This window comes from Lithobates pipiens, unplaced genomic scaffold (assembly GCF_037356315.1).
Source record: "Lithobates pipiens isolate NorthernLeopardFrog02 unplaced genomic scaffold, aLitPip1_a1.2 Scaffold_18, whole genome shotgun sequence".
NCBI lineage: Eukaryota > Metazoa > Chordata > Amphibia > Anura > Ranidae > Lithobates > Lithobates pipiens.
This window is the reverse complement of record NW_027507758.1, coordinates 383899042-383918107: the sequence shown is the minus strand read 5'-3', so window position 1 is coordinate 383918107 and position 19066 is coordinate 383899042. Positions and strand designations below refer to the sequence as shown.

The following is a 19066-nucleotide window of genomic DNA, read 5'->3' as shown; positions in this document are numbered from 1 at the left end:
GATCAATATTGGCACAATTATTATGAATAGAGGAACACAGTCAAACTAGGCGAGATAAATACAGCAATACAATTGCTTCACCCCCAAGGATTCGATGTTCTCAGGGAGATTACTGTATGTGTTTAGAGAAAACCTGTCATGCAGGGAATTTGTAGGCTCTCATTGCAGTCTTCTTCGAATGCCCTGTACACACGGTCGGACTTTCTGAAGGAAAATGTGCAATCGGATCTTGGTGTCGGAAAATCTGATCGTGTGTGGGCTCCATCTGACTTTTTACGTCTGAATTTCCGACACACAAAGTTTGAGAGCAGGGTCTAAAATTTTTGGACAACAAAATCTGATCGTGTGTAAACAATTCCGACGGACAAAGTGCCACGCATGCTCAGAATAAATTATGAGATGAAAGCTATTGGCTACTACCCTCTTTATAGTCCCGTTGTATGTGTTCTACGTCACCACGTTCTGAACGATCGGACTTTCTGACAACTTTGTGCGACCGTGTGTATGCAAGACAAGTTTGGACTAAAATCCTTCGGAAAAAAATCTGACGGATTTTATCGCTGGAATGTCCGACCGTGTGTACATAAGAATAACAGTTATCTGGCTGTCACAGAAAATGAAAATTCTGACTTTTATTTACAGCATGCTTGTTTTGATCAGTACCTCAGAAGTACTTAAGTCAGGCACAGCCAGACAACTAGCATTTTCACAAAGGAGTAAGCAATTGGCAGCCCCCGTATTTCTCAAATGACAGCTATACTTTAGCTCTAGAACGATGACATCACAGACATATTTGGCTAAAACTTGAAACCAGGGGGGAAAAAAACGTATTTTGAATGAGATTTCAATGAACATGGACACTAGATGGCACCAGTGTCCCATTTTTTTTCCCTTTCCAGATTTTCTTTTTTTCTTTTTCTTTTTTTTTTTTGTATTAAAGACTGCAATCACCTCTGTTGCACTCACAACCGTATAGCAAAGTCAGCTTCCTTCAATTTCCATTTTCTTTATTAATCCTATTCAAATAGAGAATATGATCAACCTGTTCCTCTGCACTGAGAGCCTACCGGATCAGTTGGAAACTTGTTTGAACAATTAATATGTATTTCCTCTGATCACAAGCTCCTTAGAGATGGAGATTGTAAGTATTTAACCCTTTTATAGCCGATCGCCAAACACTCTGCCTGTTTAGAGTTTTGGATTTTTACCATCGGTTCTTTCTGAAACAACAACTAAACACATCTTTCACAGCTGAGGATAAAAATTATCAACGCCTCTGCTTCAGATGTGAGACAGTGCACTTATTATCTCTTGTACTGGTAGTTTTGTCCAAGGTAAATACAATAGAAAGAAGTTTAAAGACTGCAGAGAAAGTCACAGATAAATCTCCATCTGTGATAGTGGAATGATTTGAAAGCTCTTAATAGGAGATATTCTGCAGGGCTACGAGTCATTACAGATGACACTGTTATGAGCATCAATCCTTTCTCAAGGAGACATCAGCTCTTTGCTTCTCAACACATAAAGGGGGTCAATCTGTCCTGATCAAGAACTGCAAATGAACAGTTCGGACTCTTAACAGAGCACCAAGGCCTTTTTACATGGCCACCCTTCCATATCCATCATTGTGTCAGAAGTTAGTACCATTTGTAGCAAGCCTTGCTAGCAGTGATCACTTTAATTAGGATTCATTGCAGCTGATTTATGAAAGGCAATACACTGTTCACTTTACAAGGGAAGTTGCACTTTGCAAGGGAATCTTCCCTAGGGTTTAGTGAATGAGATGACTTCCTCATCCAAGCATGTGCAATGGTATTCCTTGCAAGGTGACATTTCACTGCATTTAGACCCCTTTTACACTGGGGCACTTTTCAGGCATTTTACCGCAAAAAATATTGCAGACAAAGTGCCTAAAAAGTGCCTCTCAAGCCATCTCAGTGTGAAAGCCTTTCACACTGGGGCGGTGCACCTTTCACACTGGGGCGGTGCACCTTTCACACTGGGGCGGTGCACCTTTCACACTGGGGCGGTGCACCTTTCACACTGGGGCGGTGCACCTTTCACACTGGGCGGTGCACCTTTCACACCGGGGCGGTACACCTTTCACACCGGGGTGGTGCACCTTTCACACCGGGGCGGTGCACCTTTCACACCGGGGCGGTGCACCTTTCACACTGGGGCGGTGCACCTTTCACACTGGGGCGGTGCACCTTTCACACTGGGGCGGTATACCTTTCACACTGGGGCGGTGCACCTTTCACACCGGGGCGGTACACCTTTCACACTGGGGCGGTGCACCTTTTACACTGGGGCGGTGCACTTTTCACACTGGGGCGGTGCACCTTTCACACTGGGGCGGTGCACCTTTCACACTGGGGCGGTGCACCTTTCACACTGGGGCGGTACACCTTTCACACTGGAGCGGTGCACATTTCACACTGGGGCTGTGCACCTTTCACACTGGGGTTGTGCACCTTTCACACTGGGGTGGTGCACTTGCAGGACGGGAAAAAAAGTTCTGCAAGCAGCATCTTTGAGGGGGTGCAGGAACGGTGTATACACCGTTCCCACACCGCCCCTGCCCATTGGAATGCATGGGGAGCGCTGCCGAAGTGCCTGCAAAGCGATTAGGCAGTGTGCCAACAGGGGTGCTATTAACTCTTTTTTTTGCCTGCTAGCAGGGGTTAAAATCACCCTGCTAGCAGCCAAAAAACACCGCCATAACAGCGGTAAAGCCCCGCTAAAACTAGCGGCGATTTTCTGCTAACGCCCGCACCACCCCAGTGTGAAAGGGGTCTAATTAAGCTCTGGGGATAATTCAGTTGCAAAGCGCACCTTCCCTTGCAAAATTAACAATCTATTTGCCTTTAGTAAATCAACCCCGTTGGGGATTATTTACTAAAGGAAAATCCACTTTGCACGGCAAGTGCACTTGGAAGTAAAGTCGCTGTAGATCCGAGGGGGACATGCAAGGAAAATAAAAAACAGCATTTTAGCTTGCACATGATTGGATGATAAAATCAGCAGAGCTTCCCCTCATTTCAGATCTACCCCTTAGATTTACAGCGACTGCACTTCCAAGTGCACTTTCAGTGCAAAGTGGATTTGCCTTTCGTAAATAACCCCCATAGTGTCATTCCAGTCTATTAGGAGCTGAGCTAAGATGACTGAAACAAGGCTGTAATAATGACAAGAAAATGTATGATCACACCAAATAGATGCCTAGTAACAGCATTAGAGCAAGCTGCTGACATGAAATCTTACAGCATCTGCTCAGACACAGCTCTTTCTAATGGAGGCCATACACCCTTCGACTTTATCATCTAATCAATATGCAAATCAAACTGTCACACAATTGAATAGCCACAGCGTCCCTCCCAATTTAAACTTGATTTGGATTTGATTCAATCATCCGGAAAATTATTGATTATTTTATATCAATCGACATCACCAAGATGCTTTCGCTTTGAATCTGATTGTATTTTGATCGATCAGATTATGCAGTTGTATGGTGAAAAGATACCCGCCATTGTATTTGAACTTAGCACCGTTTATTGCAAACTTTGGTAGCAGTGATCACTGTCATTAGAATTGATCAGGGTTGATTTACTTAAAACGATAGAAAAAAAAATCTCCCCATGCAAGTTAATGGCATAATATGAATCACATAATAGCACATTATGACAGACTTACCAGTGAAATGGACCCCTCCAGCAGTGCAGTCTTCACTCAGTATCCCTTCTGAGTTTGTGGGCTCCAGCCTTTTGAATGGCTGAACTGTGATGATGTCACACTATGGCATAGTGCTGTGAATGGATGGCACACTCGAGAGAGCCATCCATTCAGAGTGTAGTACGCAAATGGCAGTGATGTTACTGGTTGCTACAGATGTGTATATCTCCTAAATGGTGCACATTTAAGAGATATTCACTGTATCTACAGGTAAGCCTTATTATAGTCTCACCTGTAGGTGTAACTGAAAAAGCAGACGCTACTATTCACTGTGCCTTCAAGTAAGCCTTATTATAGTCTTACCGGTAGGTACAACTGAAAAAGCAGACTTTACTATTCACTGTACCTTGAAGTAAGCCTTATTATAGTCTTACCGGTAGGTACAACTGAAAAAGCAGACCTTACTATTCACTGTACCTTCAAGTAAGCCTTATTATAGTCTCACCTGTAGGTGTAACTGAAAAATCTGACGTTACTATTCACTGTACCTTCAAGTAAGCCTTATTATAGTCTCACCTGTAGGTGTAACTGAAAAATCAGACGTTACTATTCACTGTACCTTCAAATAAGCCTTATTATAGTCTTACCCGTAGGTACAACTGAAAAAGCAGACTTTACTATTCACTGTACCTTCAAGTAAGCCTTATTATAGTCTTACCGGTAGGTACAACTGAAAAAGCAGAACCTTACTATTCACTGTCCCTACAGCTAAGCCTTGGTATAGCATTACTTGTAGGTACAACTGAAAAAGCGAACTTTACCATTCACTGTTCCTACAGGTAAGCCTTGGTATAGTATTACTTGTAGGTGCAGCTAAAAAATCTGACTTTACTATTCACTGTACCTTCAGATAAGCCTTAATATAGTCTTACCTGTAGGTGCAACTGCCAAAGTGGACTTTACTATTCACTGTATCTACAGGTAAGCCTTATTATAGTCTCACCTGTAGGTGTAACTGAAAAAGCAGACTTTACTATTCACTGTACTATTCAGCGAACTTTACTATTCACTGTACCTACATGTAAGCATTATTATAGCCTTACCTATAAGTGCAATGGAAAAAGTGGACTTTACTGTTCACTGTACCTTCAGATAAGCCTTAATATAGTCTTACCTGTAGGTGCAACTGCCAAAGCGGACTTTACTATTCACTGTATCTACAGGTAAGCCTTATTATAGTCTTACCTGTAGGTGTAACGGAAAAGCGTACTTTACTATTCACTGTACCTTCAAGTAAGCCTTATTATAGTCTTACCTGTAGGTGCAACTGAAAAAGAGGACCTTACTATTCACTGTACCTTCAGGTAAATCTATAATAAGACTTTACTATTAAAGTGGTTGTAAACCCTTACAAACCACTTTGACCTACAGGTAAGCCTAGATTAAGGCTTACCTGTAGGTCCAAGCAATATCTCCTAAATCTATATGGTTTAGGAGATATTTGCCCGAAAACGGGCACCGCTGTCTACGGCGCATGCGCCGTAGACAGCGGCGCGCAGGCGCACTGAGCGCGGCATTCTCAGCGGCGGAGCTGCCGCGCGTGTCGGCTCCCGTGCGCATGCGCGGGAGTGACGTCATCGCGGCTTCGCCGAATGACAGCAGCTGAGCTGCGAGACCCCACCAACAAGATGGATGCGGCGGACTACAGGGGACAGCGGCGACTTCGCTGGCTCCTGTGTCAGGTAAGTGACACATAATGGGCTACTATGCGATGCATAGTAGTCCATTATGCTTTGCCTTTGCAGGGAATGAAAGAGGAAGTAAACTCATCAGTGTTTACTTCCTCTTTAAGGCAAATAAACCGTTTACTTTGCAAAGCAATTTACCCCAGAACTTGGACTTCCATTATCCAATCAGATGCAAGAAAAAAATCATTTTTTTTCCCTTATGTGACATCACAATATTTCACTAAACTCCAGGGAAAATTCCCTTGCAGAGTAAAAAGATGCTTTGCTCCTGAACCCAATCATATTTGGATCAATCAGATTTTGCGGCTGTGCTGCGACATCCTGTGATCCCATCATCCACTTATCGATCAAAATCCAGTTCCCTTTGTATTTCCAAATGGGTTGTATCTGCTATAAATCGATCATCTATCGTTAGCTCTTCCTGTTTCATAAAGCCACCTTGCAGGGAGACACAAAATGAAAAAAAAAATTGGAGCAGACAGGGAATGTTGCTGAAAGTTCACTGAAAGTTTAACTCTTGCAAATGATATTCCATGCAGCTGTTGTGAGCAGTGCGCATGTGAGTGGTGTATTGCTTGGGGATGATGATGATGATGTGTGAATGTGTGTAGCCAGGCACCGTTGTGGACCTTTGTGGGGGGATTCCAGTAGATGGAAGGAGAAGGGTGTCGGGGAGGTGTGTGTACAGTCTCTTTCCCCTCTCGCTGTTCAGTGATGGTTGAGTCCAGCTCCTTGTGCTGGTGTCTGCTGTGATCTCTCTCTCTCTCTCTGTGTCTGTGTCTCTCTGTGTGTCTCTCGCTCTGTCTCTGCCTCGTCCTCAGCCAATCGCCCTCGTTCCTTTAGCTGGATACCTGAGTGCTCTCCTCCGATCCTCGGTCGCTGTCTTTTCAGCACCACGGCTGTGTGCGCTCGGAGCTCCCTAGGATCTTGCAGCAGCTCCGCCAGTTTTTCTCCCTGCAGTGGCTCCTAGCTCTCCCTCTCTCTCTCTCTCCTTTTTTTTTTTTTTTTTTTGCATTATGACATGAGAGCCAACTCTCCAACCTTCTCATTTAAACTGGATCTCTATTCGATTACCTGGCTCCAAAGACCGATCGTTGTGATCGCAGACAATTGTCGGGGACGGTGAAATCTGCTCGTGTAAAGCCCCCCTTTCTTTTTCTTTTTGGATGTGTGGAAAATCCAGAGACATGCCTGCGTTGGGGAAATTGAAGTATCTACTGCTGGTGTGCCTAGGGTTTCTCACTGCAGCTAAGGGTAAGATTGATCGCATCACATAGTTTATGTTCTGTACATGCTTGCTGCTCATCGTGTAGCCCTCAACTTGTCCATCAGTGGATCACCAAGCACACTGCCTACTTTGGAATGGGCTGCTTTTTTTTTACCCCCCCCCCCCCCCCCATACAAGGAGATCTGGGATGTGGGAACTCCAGGGCAGTTCAATGGACATTACATTTTTGCTCATGCTTCACATACCTGTTCTAGATTTCCCCATTGCCATCATCAGATTGATGACTAGGATCAGGCTTGTGGTTAATGCAGCAATTTATCTCTATACCATGTTCCATGCCTGCATAATGCTTATTGTGACAAGTTTCTCCTGGTGCCATCATTAATTATTGCATGTCATCACTGCCTGTTCGCTGCCATTCCTGCCGATGGGATTATTGAGGAAGGAAAGCTCCAAAACTCAATAGAATAGTCTTTGCCATTTTTTTTTTCTCTCCATGTCACTTAGTTCCTTGGGATCGAACGCTGCTTTAACTTTTGACATTTCTGCTAGATTGGTCCTTTACTTCTTCATTTGGACAGAATCCTGATTGATACTGTAGGGGCACAGATATGGTGCCATTTCCAAAATGACTAGCAGTGGAAACCTGTCTACGATTCTTTTGACCCTAACATACAAATTGGCTTTTTATTCAAATTTCATCATTTCAGTAATGCAGTTAAACATATACAATGAATTAAACTGTTGCATGTACTGTAGTTTTCTTTTTTTTTTTAAGATGATGCTCTTATTAAATGTTATTCCACATACCTTTATTAGAGTAGACTCCCATTCTTTTCATTCCATGCAGACAGCTCTGCTAAAATGCAAATTTATAGAGACTTAGAAAATGTCCCTTTCTTTCACTGTTAGGGAGTTGACTTCATGTATTACTGCCTAATCTAGGTCAAACAGCAAAGCAATTTGGGAGGTTGAAGGTTTGCTATTCAGTTCTTCCCAATAGTACTGCATGGCACCCTTCCAATCACACATATACTATGCCTTCTATGTGCTCTATGCTATGCATTGATACCCTGTTGGTACTGAACACGTTTTTTTTGGGGCTAATAGCTCTTCTAGAAGGTCTGATTCAAGGGCTCTCTGGCTGTTATTTTGACCATAAGGTTGTTTGGAAACACTATAAGTTGTTTTTTTTTTTTTTTTGTTTAGCTATACAGTGTCACTTATATAGGCTATTTGTTAAATAGTTATTCATGGGTAATTGCAAACAGTAAAAGTAACAATGCAAGAATTTTTGTAAGTTTTAAGAAATTATGTAGGCATGCTACATAATAGATTGCACTTGTGGTTGATATTATTAAAGGGATATGTAGATTACACCTTGTTTACAGGGTATTCTCTGAAGACGACCTTGCAATCTGATCTGGTAATAAAGAGGCTGGAGGAAGTGTGTGATGTTCTCTGTACAAGCTTTGAATAAATCTCCAGACTGAGCTATTCGTGTGCAGCCTGTAGATGCAATAAGCAGGCTGTGTGTGGGCTTTCCTGTCCTCTCTCTCTTTCTCACTCTCTCACACTTTCTCTCTCTTTCTTTTCTTTCTCACTCTCTCCCAGGTCCTCCACTCTACCTCTTCCACCCCAACTTCCTAATTCTGATCATTACACACAGTCTGGAGATAAAGGTGTGCAGTCCCATTTATAGTGGAGCACATATCATAGTTGGTCATGTGAACCCAGCTGTAAGCTTTCAAGGAATTCATCCAAAATAACCCCATTGCCTTCATCCTGTGCCCTCTATTCCAAGCTCTCCCTATAGGAAATGTATTCCAACATTCAATTACCTGCAAATGATTAGTAGCTTCATCCTACCTGGCAAAGCAACCTTAGTAAAGTGATTTAAAAGAGCCTACAGTTTAGCTCTAAACCTCAAATTGCACATTCAGGAGCTCTGCACAGTGACAAAGGAGAGCATCATGAAACTCATGGGGGTATATGACTAGATGAAAATAATGGGATATGGTTGCTTCCCAGAGTTTCCCTGGATCTATGAAGTCTTATTATTGTCTTATTATTAACTAACACTTCACGTCAACAGCTATGACATATTTGCAATATATACATTAGATAGATAGATAGATAGATAGATAGATAGATTGACATATTATATTACCTGTGTGTCTTTATCTATCTATCTATCTATCTATCTATCTATCTATCTATCTATCTATCTATTGTCTATTTTTCTATAATATCTGATTTAGTCTATCAGATAGAAAGATAAATGGATAGATAGATAGATAAATAGACTAGATAGACATATTATATTAACTGTTTGTCTTTATCTATCTATCTATCTATCTATCTATCTATCTATCTATCTATCTATCTATCTATCTATCTATCTATCCATCCATCTATCTATCTATCTATCTATCTATCTATCTATCTATCTATCTATCTATCTATCTATCTATCTATCATCTCTTTTTCTATAATATGTGATTTAGTCTACCAGATAGATAGATAGATAGATAGATAGATAGATAGATAGATAGATAGATACATACATACATACATACATGCATAGATGCATAGATACATAGATAGACTAGATAGACATATTATATTACCTGTGTGCCTTTATCTATCTATCTATCTATCTATCTATCTATCTATCTATCTATCTATCTATCTAGCTATCTATTGTCTAATTTTCTATAATATCTATCTATCTATCTATCTATCTATCTATCTATCTATCTATCTATCTATCTATCTATCTATCTATCTATCTATCTATCTATCTATCTATCTACCGTTCTATCTAACTACCCATCTCTCTCTCTCTCTCTCTCTCTCTCTCTCTCTCTCTCTCTCTCTCTCTATATATATATATATATATATATATATATATATATATATATATATATATATATATATATATATATATATATATATATATAGACAGTATATTGGTATGCCCTTCCTATCTCATTCACACACATTCCATTGCAGACAGAGCTATAGATAGGCATAAGAGACCTTCTCACCCCTGGTCCTACTTTGGTCTGCTGGAGTTCTTGAGGAAGCATCTGCTTTTAAGATTCTCTCTATATTCTCAGCCTAAACCAAACACAGCTATCCATGAAACCATTCCACTTTGGCTCTTCTCTGTTAAACTTGAACTGAACATCTTAAGGCTGCATTGGTCAGTGATGAAGGCTCCTGTGGATCTTATTGACTGGCTTGATTTTTAGAAAGAGGGCACCCAATCAGTTTTTTTTTTTTTTTTTTAGAAAATTACCCACAGTAAATTGTGAACTCACTGCAAATCGGATACTGTGAGCTTGCAAATCTGCCATGTAGGTTTTGGTATTACTCTGAACATAGTTTAATAAAGCTAGAGTTAAAGGATCTGGCACTTGGCATTTACACACTTTGCATTCCTAAGCTGACTTGTATATTAAATTTAAAAGTCTTCATACTCCAGTGGGTTTGCATTCATATGGATCAGTGTGTATGTATTGTACATGCTGCATAGTGCATTTCATTCTGAGAATACAACACTCTTTATCTAGTCTTTCCTGCTTCTGCATAGCGCATACATGACTCAATAATATCGATTCTTTAGAGAGTACAGGTTACCACTTGACCTCAGAATATGTACAGTAATGTTTCCACTGGCATCATCATAATAACCTTGCTACAAGAATACAAATCATATTTATTGTAAGAATAAACCAGGTGAAATTTTCTGTATCTGAAAAATGAAAGCTATGGTAATGTTAAATACAAAGTATGGCACGTCTGTGCCTCAGTTTAATTATCGAGACATCTAAAAACCATCATTAAAGAAGAACTCTACTAAAAAATATTTTCACTTGAACTGGCTGCATTACATAACTCTGGTGCAATAAGTCTTTCTGAAAAAGTATACACAAGTCTATTTGATAGGCCAATGTTAAAAGTACTGAGTATGTACAAGGTACAGTAGCCTGGTCAAGAATAATGTCTTTAGTAAGAAGACTGCAGTAATCTAAACCTCAAAAACTGTACTTAGTTACTAAACGGTATAAATCCATTATTGGTATGGGGTTCCCACACTGCTTAATGTTGGACACATTAAATAATTAAAAAATGAAAAATAAAATAAATAAAGAGATATATATATATATATATATATACCTATATATACCAATATTAAAGTGTTGCTCAGTTATGGCATAGAAATGTAAAAGTATGCAGGTGAGCAAGTAAGTAGAATGCAGGAAAACTGCTTGCTCGTTGTTAAAGGGTGCACTTTTATAAAATGTTTACATTTGTACTCTGGTTACTTAATTTAAAATAATCCAGTATGGTGGATGGGTTGGCTTCGGGGGCCGACATCGTGGGCTTTCTGGACATTTATGCGTCCTTATATTAAATGTCAACAGCTAAAGTATTTGTAGCTTCTGATTTTTCTTTTTTTTTTTACCCAGGCAGTAAATCCGCTTTAAGCACTTGGTACTGCCTTGAGGGATAAATTGGAGGGAGTCACACCCTAGAAGCGGTACTTACATTTTTTAGATTTTGCCCTACCTTCTTGTTTTCTTGTTCCTGAATCAGTAAAATACCTTCAATAGCATGCCTGTCCTAAAACTGTCTTGAGGCCCAGAGGAGAGCGGAACTGCACTTGGAAGAGGACATCCATATTACTCTGAAATGAATATATACGGGGATGTATAGGGGTCTCATACGCTGGAGAAATAAATAGAAATTGTTCCAGGTATTACAGGAGTGCCAGAAAAATGAAGAATTTACATTTTCCTTTCCTAGAGATTTGCATTTTATTTTTTAAAGGTCAGTTAATAATCACAGAATATGCAAGTAGCTGACTGGCCTACTTAATATGAATTTTGAAGTAGCAAAAAGTCAAAGTATTTTTACTGGATAATTAGAAAGAAATTATTTTACTGCACAAAGGCCCCTTGGTTGGATATTTTAAAAATGAGGTATTTCATTTGTAAGCTTGCCAGCTTGCATTGTTTCAACTCTTTAGGTAGCAATTTCCCCACTGAGAATATTAAAAAATATATAGAACAATATATACAGTATGTTGTCACTGAAAGTGTTAAATGTGGATATGATGTCCTAAAGTTACAAAGGTTCTGCTTGTTGTTTCAGTGAGAAGTGAATGTTAATTTTATCATGGCAATGACACTAGAGAATGACCAAATTCATATCAGCTCCCTCGGCTGTTTTCAGCTAGAGAATGGTATACGATGGTGGGGGTGTGCCAGGATCACATTCAGCTGGAGCCCCAGCTGGGCAGCTCTTGAAGTGCTGTCTGTTGATGGTTATAATTAAATGACCTGTATACAGTCTATATGCTTTGGTTAAGTATAGGTCAGTAGGCAGTGGTTTTAATATATACTATACCAAGAATAATGCGAGTTGGGAAGCAAAACAGTGTTAAATTTAAACCTTAAATAACGAATTCAATAGCGATGTATTGGTACAGTGCTAAATATGCACGTTGTATGTAGACAGATTGTATCTACAGCTTCAGTGTACTTTAATGCCATGGAAAATTGCTAGTGCGATGAAAGCGATCCACACTGAGATTTCATTAGCCTTTCCTTACTAGACTTCTTTATTCTGATTTCTTTTGGTTGAGTTGATTTGCTATACGCCATTGTTTTTGCATTCACTTACTGAATGACTTCTTACATCTGTCTAGGTTTTATACTTACTATTTATAAAGAAGTTTAGCACCGCCAGGAGAAGTTTTTTTTTATAGTGGTGGTAGCTGTCAGCACACACATACTTACTGAGTGAATATTCTTTTCCAGACATGAAGTTTGTGACTTCTCATAGAGTCTAGAAAAGCTCTCTTCCCAAGAGGCAATCTGTCAATGTATTAGACATGTATATTGTATTTTCTTCAGCATATGGACTTTGCAAGAGTATAGCAATTTTATATTCATGAAGTATGCGCTGTACATGTAGAGATTTCTTGGTGGATGAAATGCTATGAATATGGCTAGATGCTTCTCCAGACATAAAGTAGAATTTGCTGAAGAGGTTTGGGGGTATAAAAAATTAAATATATATAAGGAGGCCAGTATGATGGCCTGAATTTATAGAAGGAGCCAAGGGGGAGGGGGTATATATTTAGCTGACTCACCTGTGTTCCCTGTCAGTTCCAGTGCGTGATACCCTCCAGCCCATTCCCCTTTTCAGGGCACTTTCTTTGCACATCCCTCTTCTACAGTCATCCATTACTTTCATTGGGTATGCCTCCTTTTTTGGCGTACTGACCAGCTGACCAGGGCACACCTTAGGTCTGTGTTATGTTGTGAGTCTTGCGGCATCTTTGTGCTGTTCATTGTCCATCTTGGTTGAGGGACTCCAAATATATATATATATATATATATATATATATATATATATATATATATATATATTGTAATTTATTATTCGTTTTCTAAAACATTGTGTTCATTAAATATATCTTAAAGAGGACCTTTGCTCTCCTCCCCTATTATTTTTTTCCCTGCTTCCCTGATGCTGGGTTATCCTCAATTCAGATACTCACCCACCCAGCAGATCCAGCAATGTCCTGCTGAGATTCTCTTCTCAGCAGCCGTTGCTCGAATCCCGCACTGCCATCATCATCGTCCAACTCTTCTGGGTTCAAGCACAGCCCTCCTATTGTGCACTGCTAGGCTTACCCCTTCCTACTGAACCGAATAGAATGACGTGCAGTGCTCTCATTGCCTCCTGGGATATGCACATTACATAACCAAGGAGGCACTAATGTCATTCACCTAGGCAATCTCAGGAATGGGGGGGTGGGCCAAAAACATTGTCTAGAAAAAAGTAAACAAAAAAGGCCTATTTGTTTAGCCAAGGGAGGTGGGATCAAGAGGATGAAAGTTGATTTCAAGGATGAAGATCTGTTTTAAATATAAAGAAGCTTACAATGGTGCTATGATTATTGGGACATTTTTGTATTGATACACTAATTGTTTACTTGCAACACTGTTTCACTCAGTCTTTGGATTCATAGGAAACAGTGTGGTAGTCCTTTGTTACAGTCTTTGCTAATAATTACTGATATAATTCAGCCTATTTTAAGGTGGTACTAAATGCACAACAGTAAAATCAGTCTGTAAAAGCAGTAAAGCATGCTTGTTATACCCACTGTATATACTTGTTATACCCACAATGCAGAGGGCTTAATCCTCTGCATTGTGTAAAAAGGCTGTTTGATCCTGTCTTTTCTGAACCTACTCTTCTTTGACTGTCCCCAAACCTGATAGTACAGAGCCTTGGGGGCACGCTGCACATGCTTAGTTTAATGTGCATTGCTAGAAATATTTTATTTTCCTTCAGAGGGTGCATATGATCGGCACATGGCCAATCAGCACTGTCCAGACAGAGGGTTGAGGTCCTGCAGCCTCATGGGACAATCGGAGGAGACTGAAAACTCCTCCAAAAGCTTTAACTAGACACCAATAAAAGTCATTAGACTGCCATATACTGCTAAAGAGAAAATGTATTTAGCGGTTTATATTTAATAAAATATTTGCATTTCCATGTTCTGTGTACGGTGGGAGACCAGTTATTGTGAATGCAAAGTACTTGGTTTAGCAACACTTCTAAACAGGGTTTTGTTAAATTCAAGGATTCCTCCTGAGATTGGGGTTCATTGAGCTGTATGTAGTGGTGAACTGATCGCTCTCACCTACACTGGTCACCAATGCAAGGGGTTTACTATCACCATAAGGGGTCCCTTCTACACTGACCTCTAATGAACAGGCCCATCACAACTTTTCTTTTATGGTATTATTATTATTCATTCCATTTCAAGATAATTACTGAAATAATGCTGTGTCATATATTCTAGGTAAACCTCATTCTTTATTTTTTCATTTAACAATGTTTACAGTTCACTAATGTACAGTGGGCTTTAGTTATACTAATTTTTTTTGAGAAAATCTGCTAGAATGGGTAAGAGTCTGAGAAAATGAAAGTGGGAATCTCCTGCGCTCTAATTTCTGGTGCTATGATGAGGCTCTAGGACATTGATGGCAAACCTTGGCACCCCAGATGTTATGGAACTAAATTTCCCATGATGCTCATGCACTCTGCAGTGTAGTTGAGAATCGTTGGAAATGTAGTTCCAAAACATCTGGAGTGCCAAGGTTCGCCATCATTGCTCTAGGAGAATGAACTATTCGGAGGCAGGAGGCTCTATCTGTTTTAATTAATGTCATAATTTATAAAAGGGTTTGCTTTATTTTGAAGATATTAAAAAAATGTGTGGTGTATTTTTTTTTAACCCTTTATTTGTGTTGCAATGCATGAGCAACACATCCTTTTTCTATGTTAAGCAATTCATAGGGGGCAGAGGGTAGCTATTGTGGAAAAGGGTAAGATGCATATATGCAGAAAAAGAGAAAGATGTGGGGAGTGTGGTAAGGATGGATGGCCGGTCCTGAGTAGTAGTGAAGAGATGGCACTTCAGACAGCACTTGAGGAGAAGCAACTCTGAAAGATCAAAAAGAAAAGAAATGCGCCTCTAAGTGCAATATTAAAATATTTATTTGAGCACAAGGGGAATAAAAACACTTACAAGATTGTGGTAGGAATCAGGCATATAATAGAGAGTCCGCAGGCAAGTCACTTATCCTTTGTCTGTCTGCGGGGGAGGCGAGAGCCATCCAGCAGCTGTCAGAATCCCAGAATATGTGCAGGAGGGAGGAAGCAAAGAGGCAATGAAACGGCCTGGGTTCCGAATCCATGCTGGAACGCAAACGGCCGATGTGGCGTCAGGTGGGGGCGGTGGGCAGTAACGCATTTTGGAGCATGCGTGGCTCCTTCGTCAGAACCACATTTATACACACATTTAACACCTCTTCCAGGCCTATGAGGTATAAAATAACATGATTCAGTACAGCACCAAAGTGTTGTTGTGATATCACTTTGTTAGAAGAGATATATATCGTGGCTCATTTCATTGTGGATACCATCCACTATGACCAGGGTGGTTAAAAATGAAAAAGTGGTCATCCTCAGCATATCAAATTCACAGACATTTGCAATATAAAAAAGTCACCCAATATGGAATTCTTTTCAAACCAGTTCAGCTAGGTTATCTGTAATGATGTTTTAATTCTATTCATTTTTCTGGTAACATGGCTGTATTGTATGAACAGTTTAGTCATCTGGTAATGGAGAAATACTTGTATAAAAATTCTTACAGAGAGCTTACCACATTTCAGAGTTGTTTATGACATCTCAACTAATGAGATGTCTGGATACTACTGAGAGCAATGCCATTGGCTATATCAAATTTTGTTGTATGCCTGCTAATCCCATAACAGTTAAAATGGTGCTACTGTGCTATCAATAAATTGTCTTTTCGCTTATAGTAACCAATCACAATGCTTGTTTATTTTCAACTCTGGGCTATGGAAAGGATAGCTAAAACCTGAGAGATTGCTGCGGGCAGCAAGACATTTTCTTGTTAGCATGATAGCACAATAGCACATACGCAATACAATATGAGTCCAGTATGGATGGCTTCCCAGACCTTATAAACCTGTAGCTTATTTCTAATGATGTTTTTATGCTTTTCATTCCACCTGCTGACATGGCTGTATTATATGGTTAGATTATCTATCTGGTAATGGAGAAATACTTGTAGGAAAAATGTAGCCTTTCATCTCACAAATAGAATAACACGTCTTTAAAGGACTTGTTTTAAGAGATCTCACCTGATAGCTTCAGATACTACTGAAAAAATTGTAAGTGACTGTATCCAATGTTATTGCATGCCCTCAAAGGCAACAACAATTATAATGGTGCTACTGTGGCAGCAAAAAAATTGTTGTGTTGCACATACTAACTAATTAAAATGAATGTTTTATTTTCAAATCTAGACTATGAAAATGATAGTTGGAAGCTGATAGCTTGCTATGGGCAGACATTTTCTTCTTAGCACACTAAAAATACACATGCTTTGTGCCTTAATTGCTCAAATACTTTCCTTTTTTATATCTAATCTAATAGCTATATTTACAAAAGGTTCACTATTTACATGAACCTGTAGCAAACAATGCCAACATGTTATTGGGTTAATGGAAAGTGTTTCTTTGCTTTGCTGTTTCAGGTGTGGTGGTCTAACAAAACATTTTCAACACAATTTTCTTTCTTCCTAAATATCTTTTTAAAATGTAACATTAATGCCCTGTACACACGGTAGCACTTTCCGACGGAAAATGTGTGAACGGATCTTGTTGTCGGAAAATCCGATCAGATGTGTGCTCCATCTGACTTTTTCCATCGGAATTTCTGACACACAAAGGTTGAGAGCAAGATCTAAAATTTTCCAACAACAAAATCTGATTGTTTAAACTCCGATCGTGTGTAGACAATTCCGACGGACAATGTGCCACACATGCTCAGAATAAATTACAAGACAAAAGCTGTTGGCTACTGCTCTCTTTATAGTCCTGTCGTACGAGTTTTATGTCACCGCGTTCAGAACGTTTGGATTTTCCGACAACTTTGTGCAACCGTGTGTATGCAAGACAAGTTTGGGCCAAAATCCATCTGAAAAAATCCAACGGATTTTGTCATCGGAATGTCCGACCGTTTGTATGGGGCATAATACCCTGTAATTATTTTATATGGAGGTGAATAGATGTGTGGTGGTCTCACAAAACATTTTCAACATACATTTTTTTTCTTCCTAAATATCTTTTTAAAATGTAACATTAATACCCTGTAATTATTTTATATGGAGGGCGGTACTTTCAATATGAAACCAAAGTTAAGAACATGGGAACATTACCCCAAACTAACTGGAGGAAAGTTCAAACTAACCTTAGAAAGTATTATTTTTGAAAAAGCACTTGATGCTTGGACTTCCAGCAGAGGTAGTGAGTCAGTCAACAGTAAATGGTTTCAAACATGCTTAGGTCAAACATTGATCCATACTGAGAAAATTAACAGAAAAAAAAAAACAGAACAAAAAAAAGAAAATACAAAATATATATAAAATAAAAAAACCTGTCATACTTGATGGACCACTCTGTCTTTTTCTGCCATCACTTTACTGTTTTTTTTATGTTTCTAAATTTGTGTTCTTCCCAAATATCTTTGTAAAATGTAATAGTAATACATTTTATTTATCAGTGAAATATCGACTTTGTGGTTGCATTACATTGTTGCCATATCTTTTCCAAGGTATCACAAATTTACTTAACAACTATTTCCTTCATGTGCACGTATAATCATTGCTTAATTAATTTAGTTAAACCTATATGCTAAAATATGTATGATCTGATCTTTCAAACACCAATCTTAGTTTATATTCTTACTGGTTAGAAAAGATCATTTTGGTTTTACAAGCCTATTAGAATACTTATTGTCATAAAAATCACACAGGCACAATAACTGTAGTAAAGGTGGACCCAAGGACAGTCTGCATTCACATTATTCAGATGCAGTGCGCAATTAGATTTTCAATTGACCTAGTAATGGATTGTTGGTGATCTTATTTCATGTAATTGCAGGCTGAAGTCCTCATCAAAATAGGGTGTAATGTAGAAAATGGAATCCCTGATATGTGTTCAAATGTGGCAATCTCTTAAGGAAAGTACTCATGTCTTAGCTAATTAAATATTGGCAAAAATTTCAGACAGTTTGCTGGGCAAAACAGAAATTTATAGCCTTAAATTTTACTTTAACATTATAGTTACTTAGAATTCTTTAAATGTTTATAAGACATACATAGCAATAGCATGCATAAAGGGATAACAAAAAAGCACTGGTATTGCAAGGAAGTCAAAATCCTTTTGCGACTCATTCCAAGTTCTCAATCACTGATACGGAAAGTCAGCACAGAACATCATCAACACATAAGCATATTTATGTTTGTTTGAAGACTACTGGTGAGTAATCTGGGGCAGACAGACCTTGATCTTAGCTAGCCTCAGCATGATTTACATATTAGGCCAGGGAAACATTTTTCAAGGTTATCTGGGGTTTGAATCACTTATATCTCTTAGGGAATCCAGTAACAAGATGTTCTCACTGTAGCTTATATATCCACTGCCTACAAGGTTGTAATATAAGGATGGCTTGTTATGAAATTGTACTTTACGGTTATTTTTCATCTTATATTATGATTGAATCATTTGGAGAACATACCACCTTGCTTTTGAAATTACATTAGCAGATGGTAACATTTTAAGAGGAGATACTGTATCTTGTCACTATAGTCTAAAAAAGTGGCATGACATCAACTGAGAAAAACTGAGATTTTAACTGTGGGTAGAACTGGCCTTTTCGGTTTTGAGTTGTGCTCAACAAACTGAGAAAAAAAAAATTAAGAACCAATAAAAGCTCACTAGGGTTTGCTTAA

The 19066-nt window shown here is 39.1% G+C and overlaps 1 protein-coding gene across 1 annotated transcript in view; it reads left to right on the top strand.

The window, feature by feature from the left end:
- The first annotated feature begins 6035 nt into the window (after positions 1–6035).
- CSMD1 (CUB and Sushi multiple domains 1) overlaps positions 6036–19066 on the top strand; it is a 2539710-nt gene continuing 2526679 nt past the window's right edge. The window contains exon 1 of the mRNA XM_077487775.1: positions 6036–6674. Within this exon, the coding sequence (XP_077343901.1) occupies positions 6587–6674 (88 nt within the window). The 5' untranslated portion in view covers positions 6036–6586. The remainder of the gene's footprint in view (positions 6675–19066) is intronic.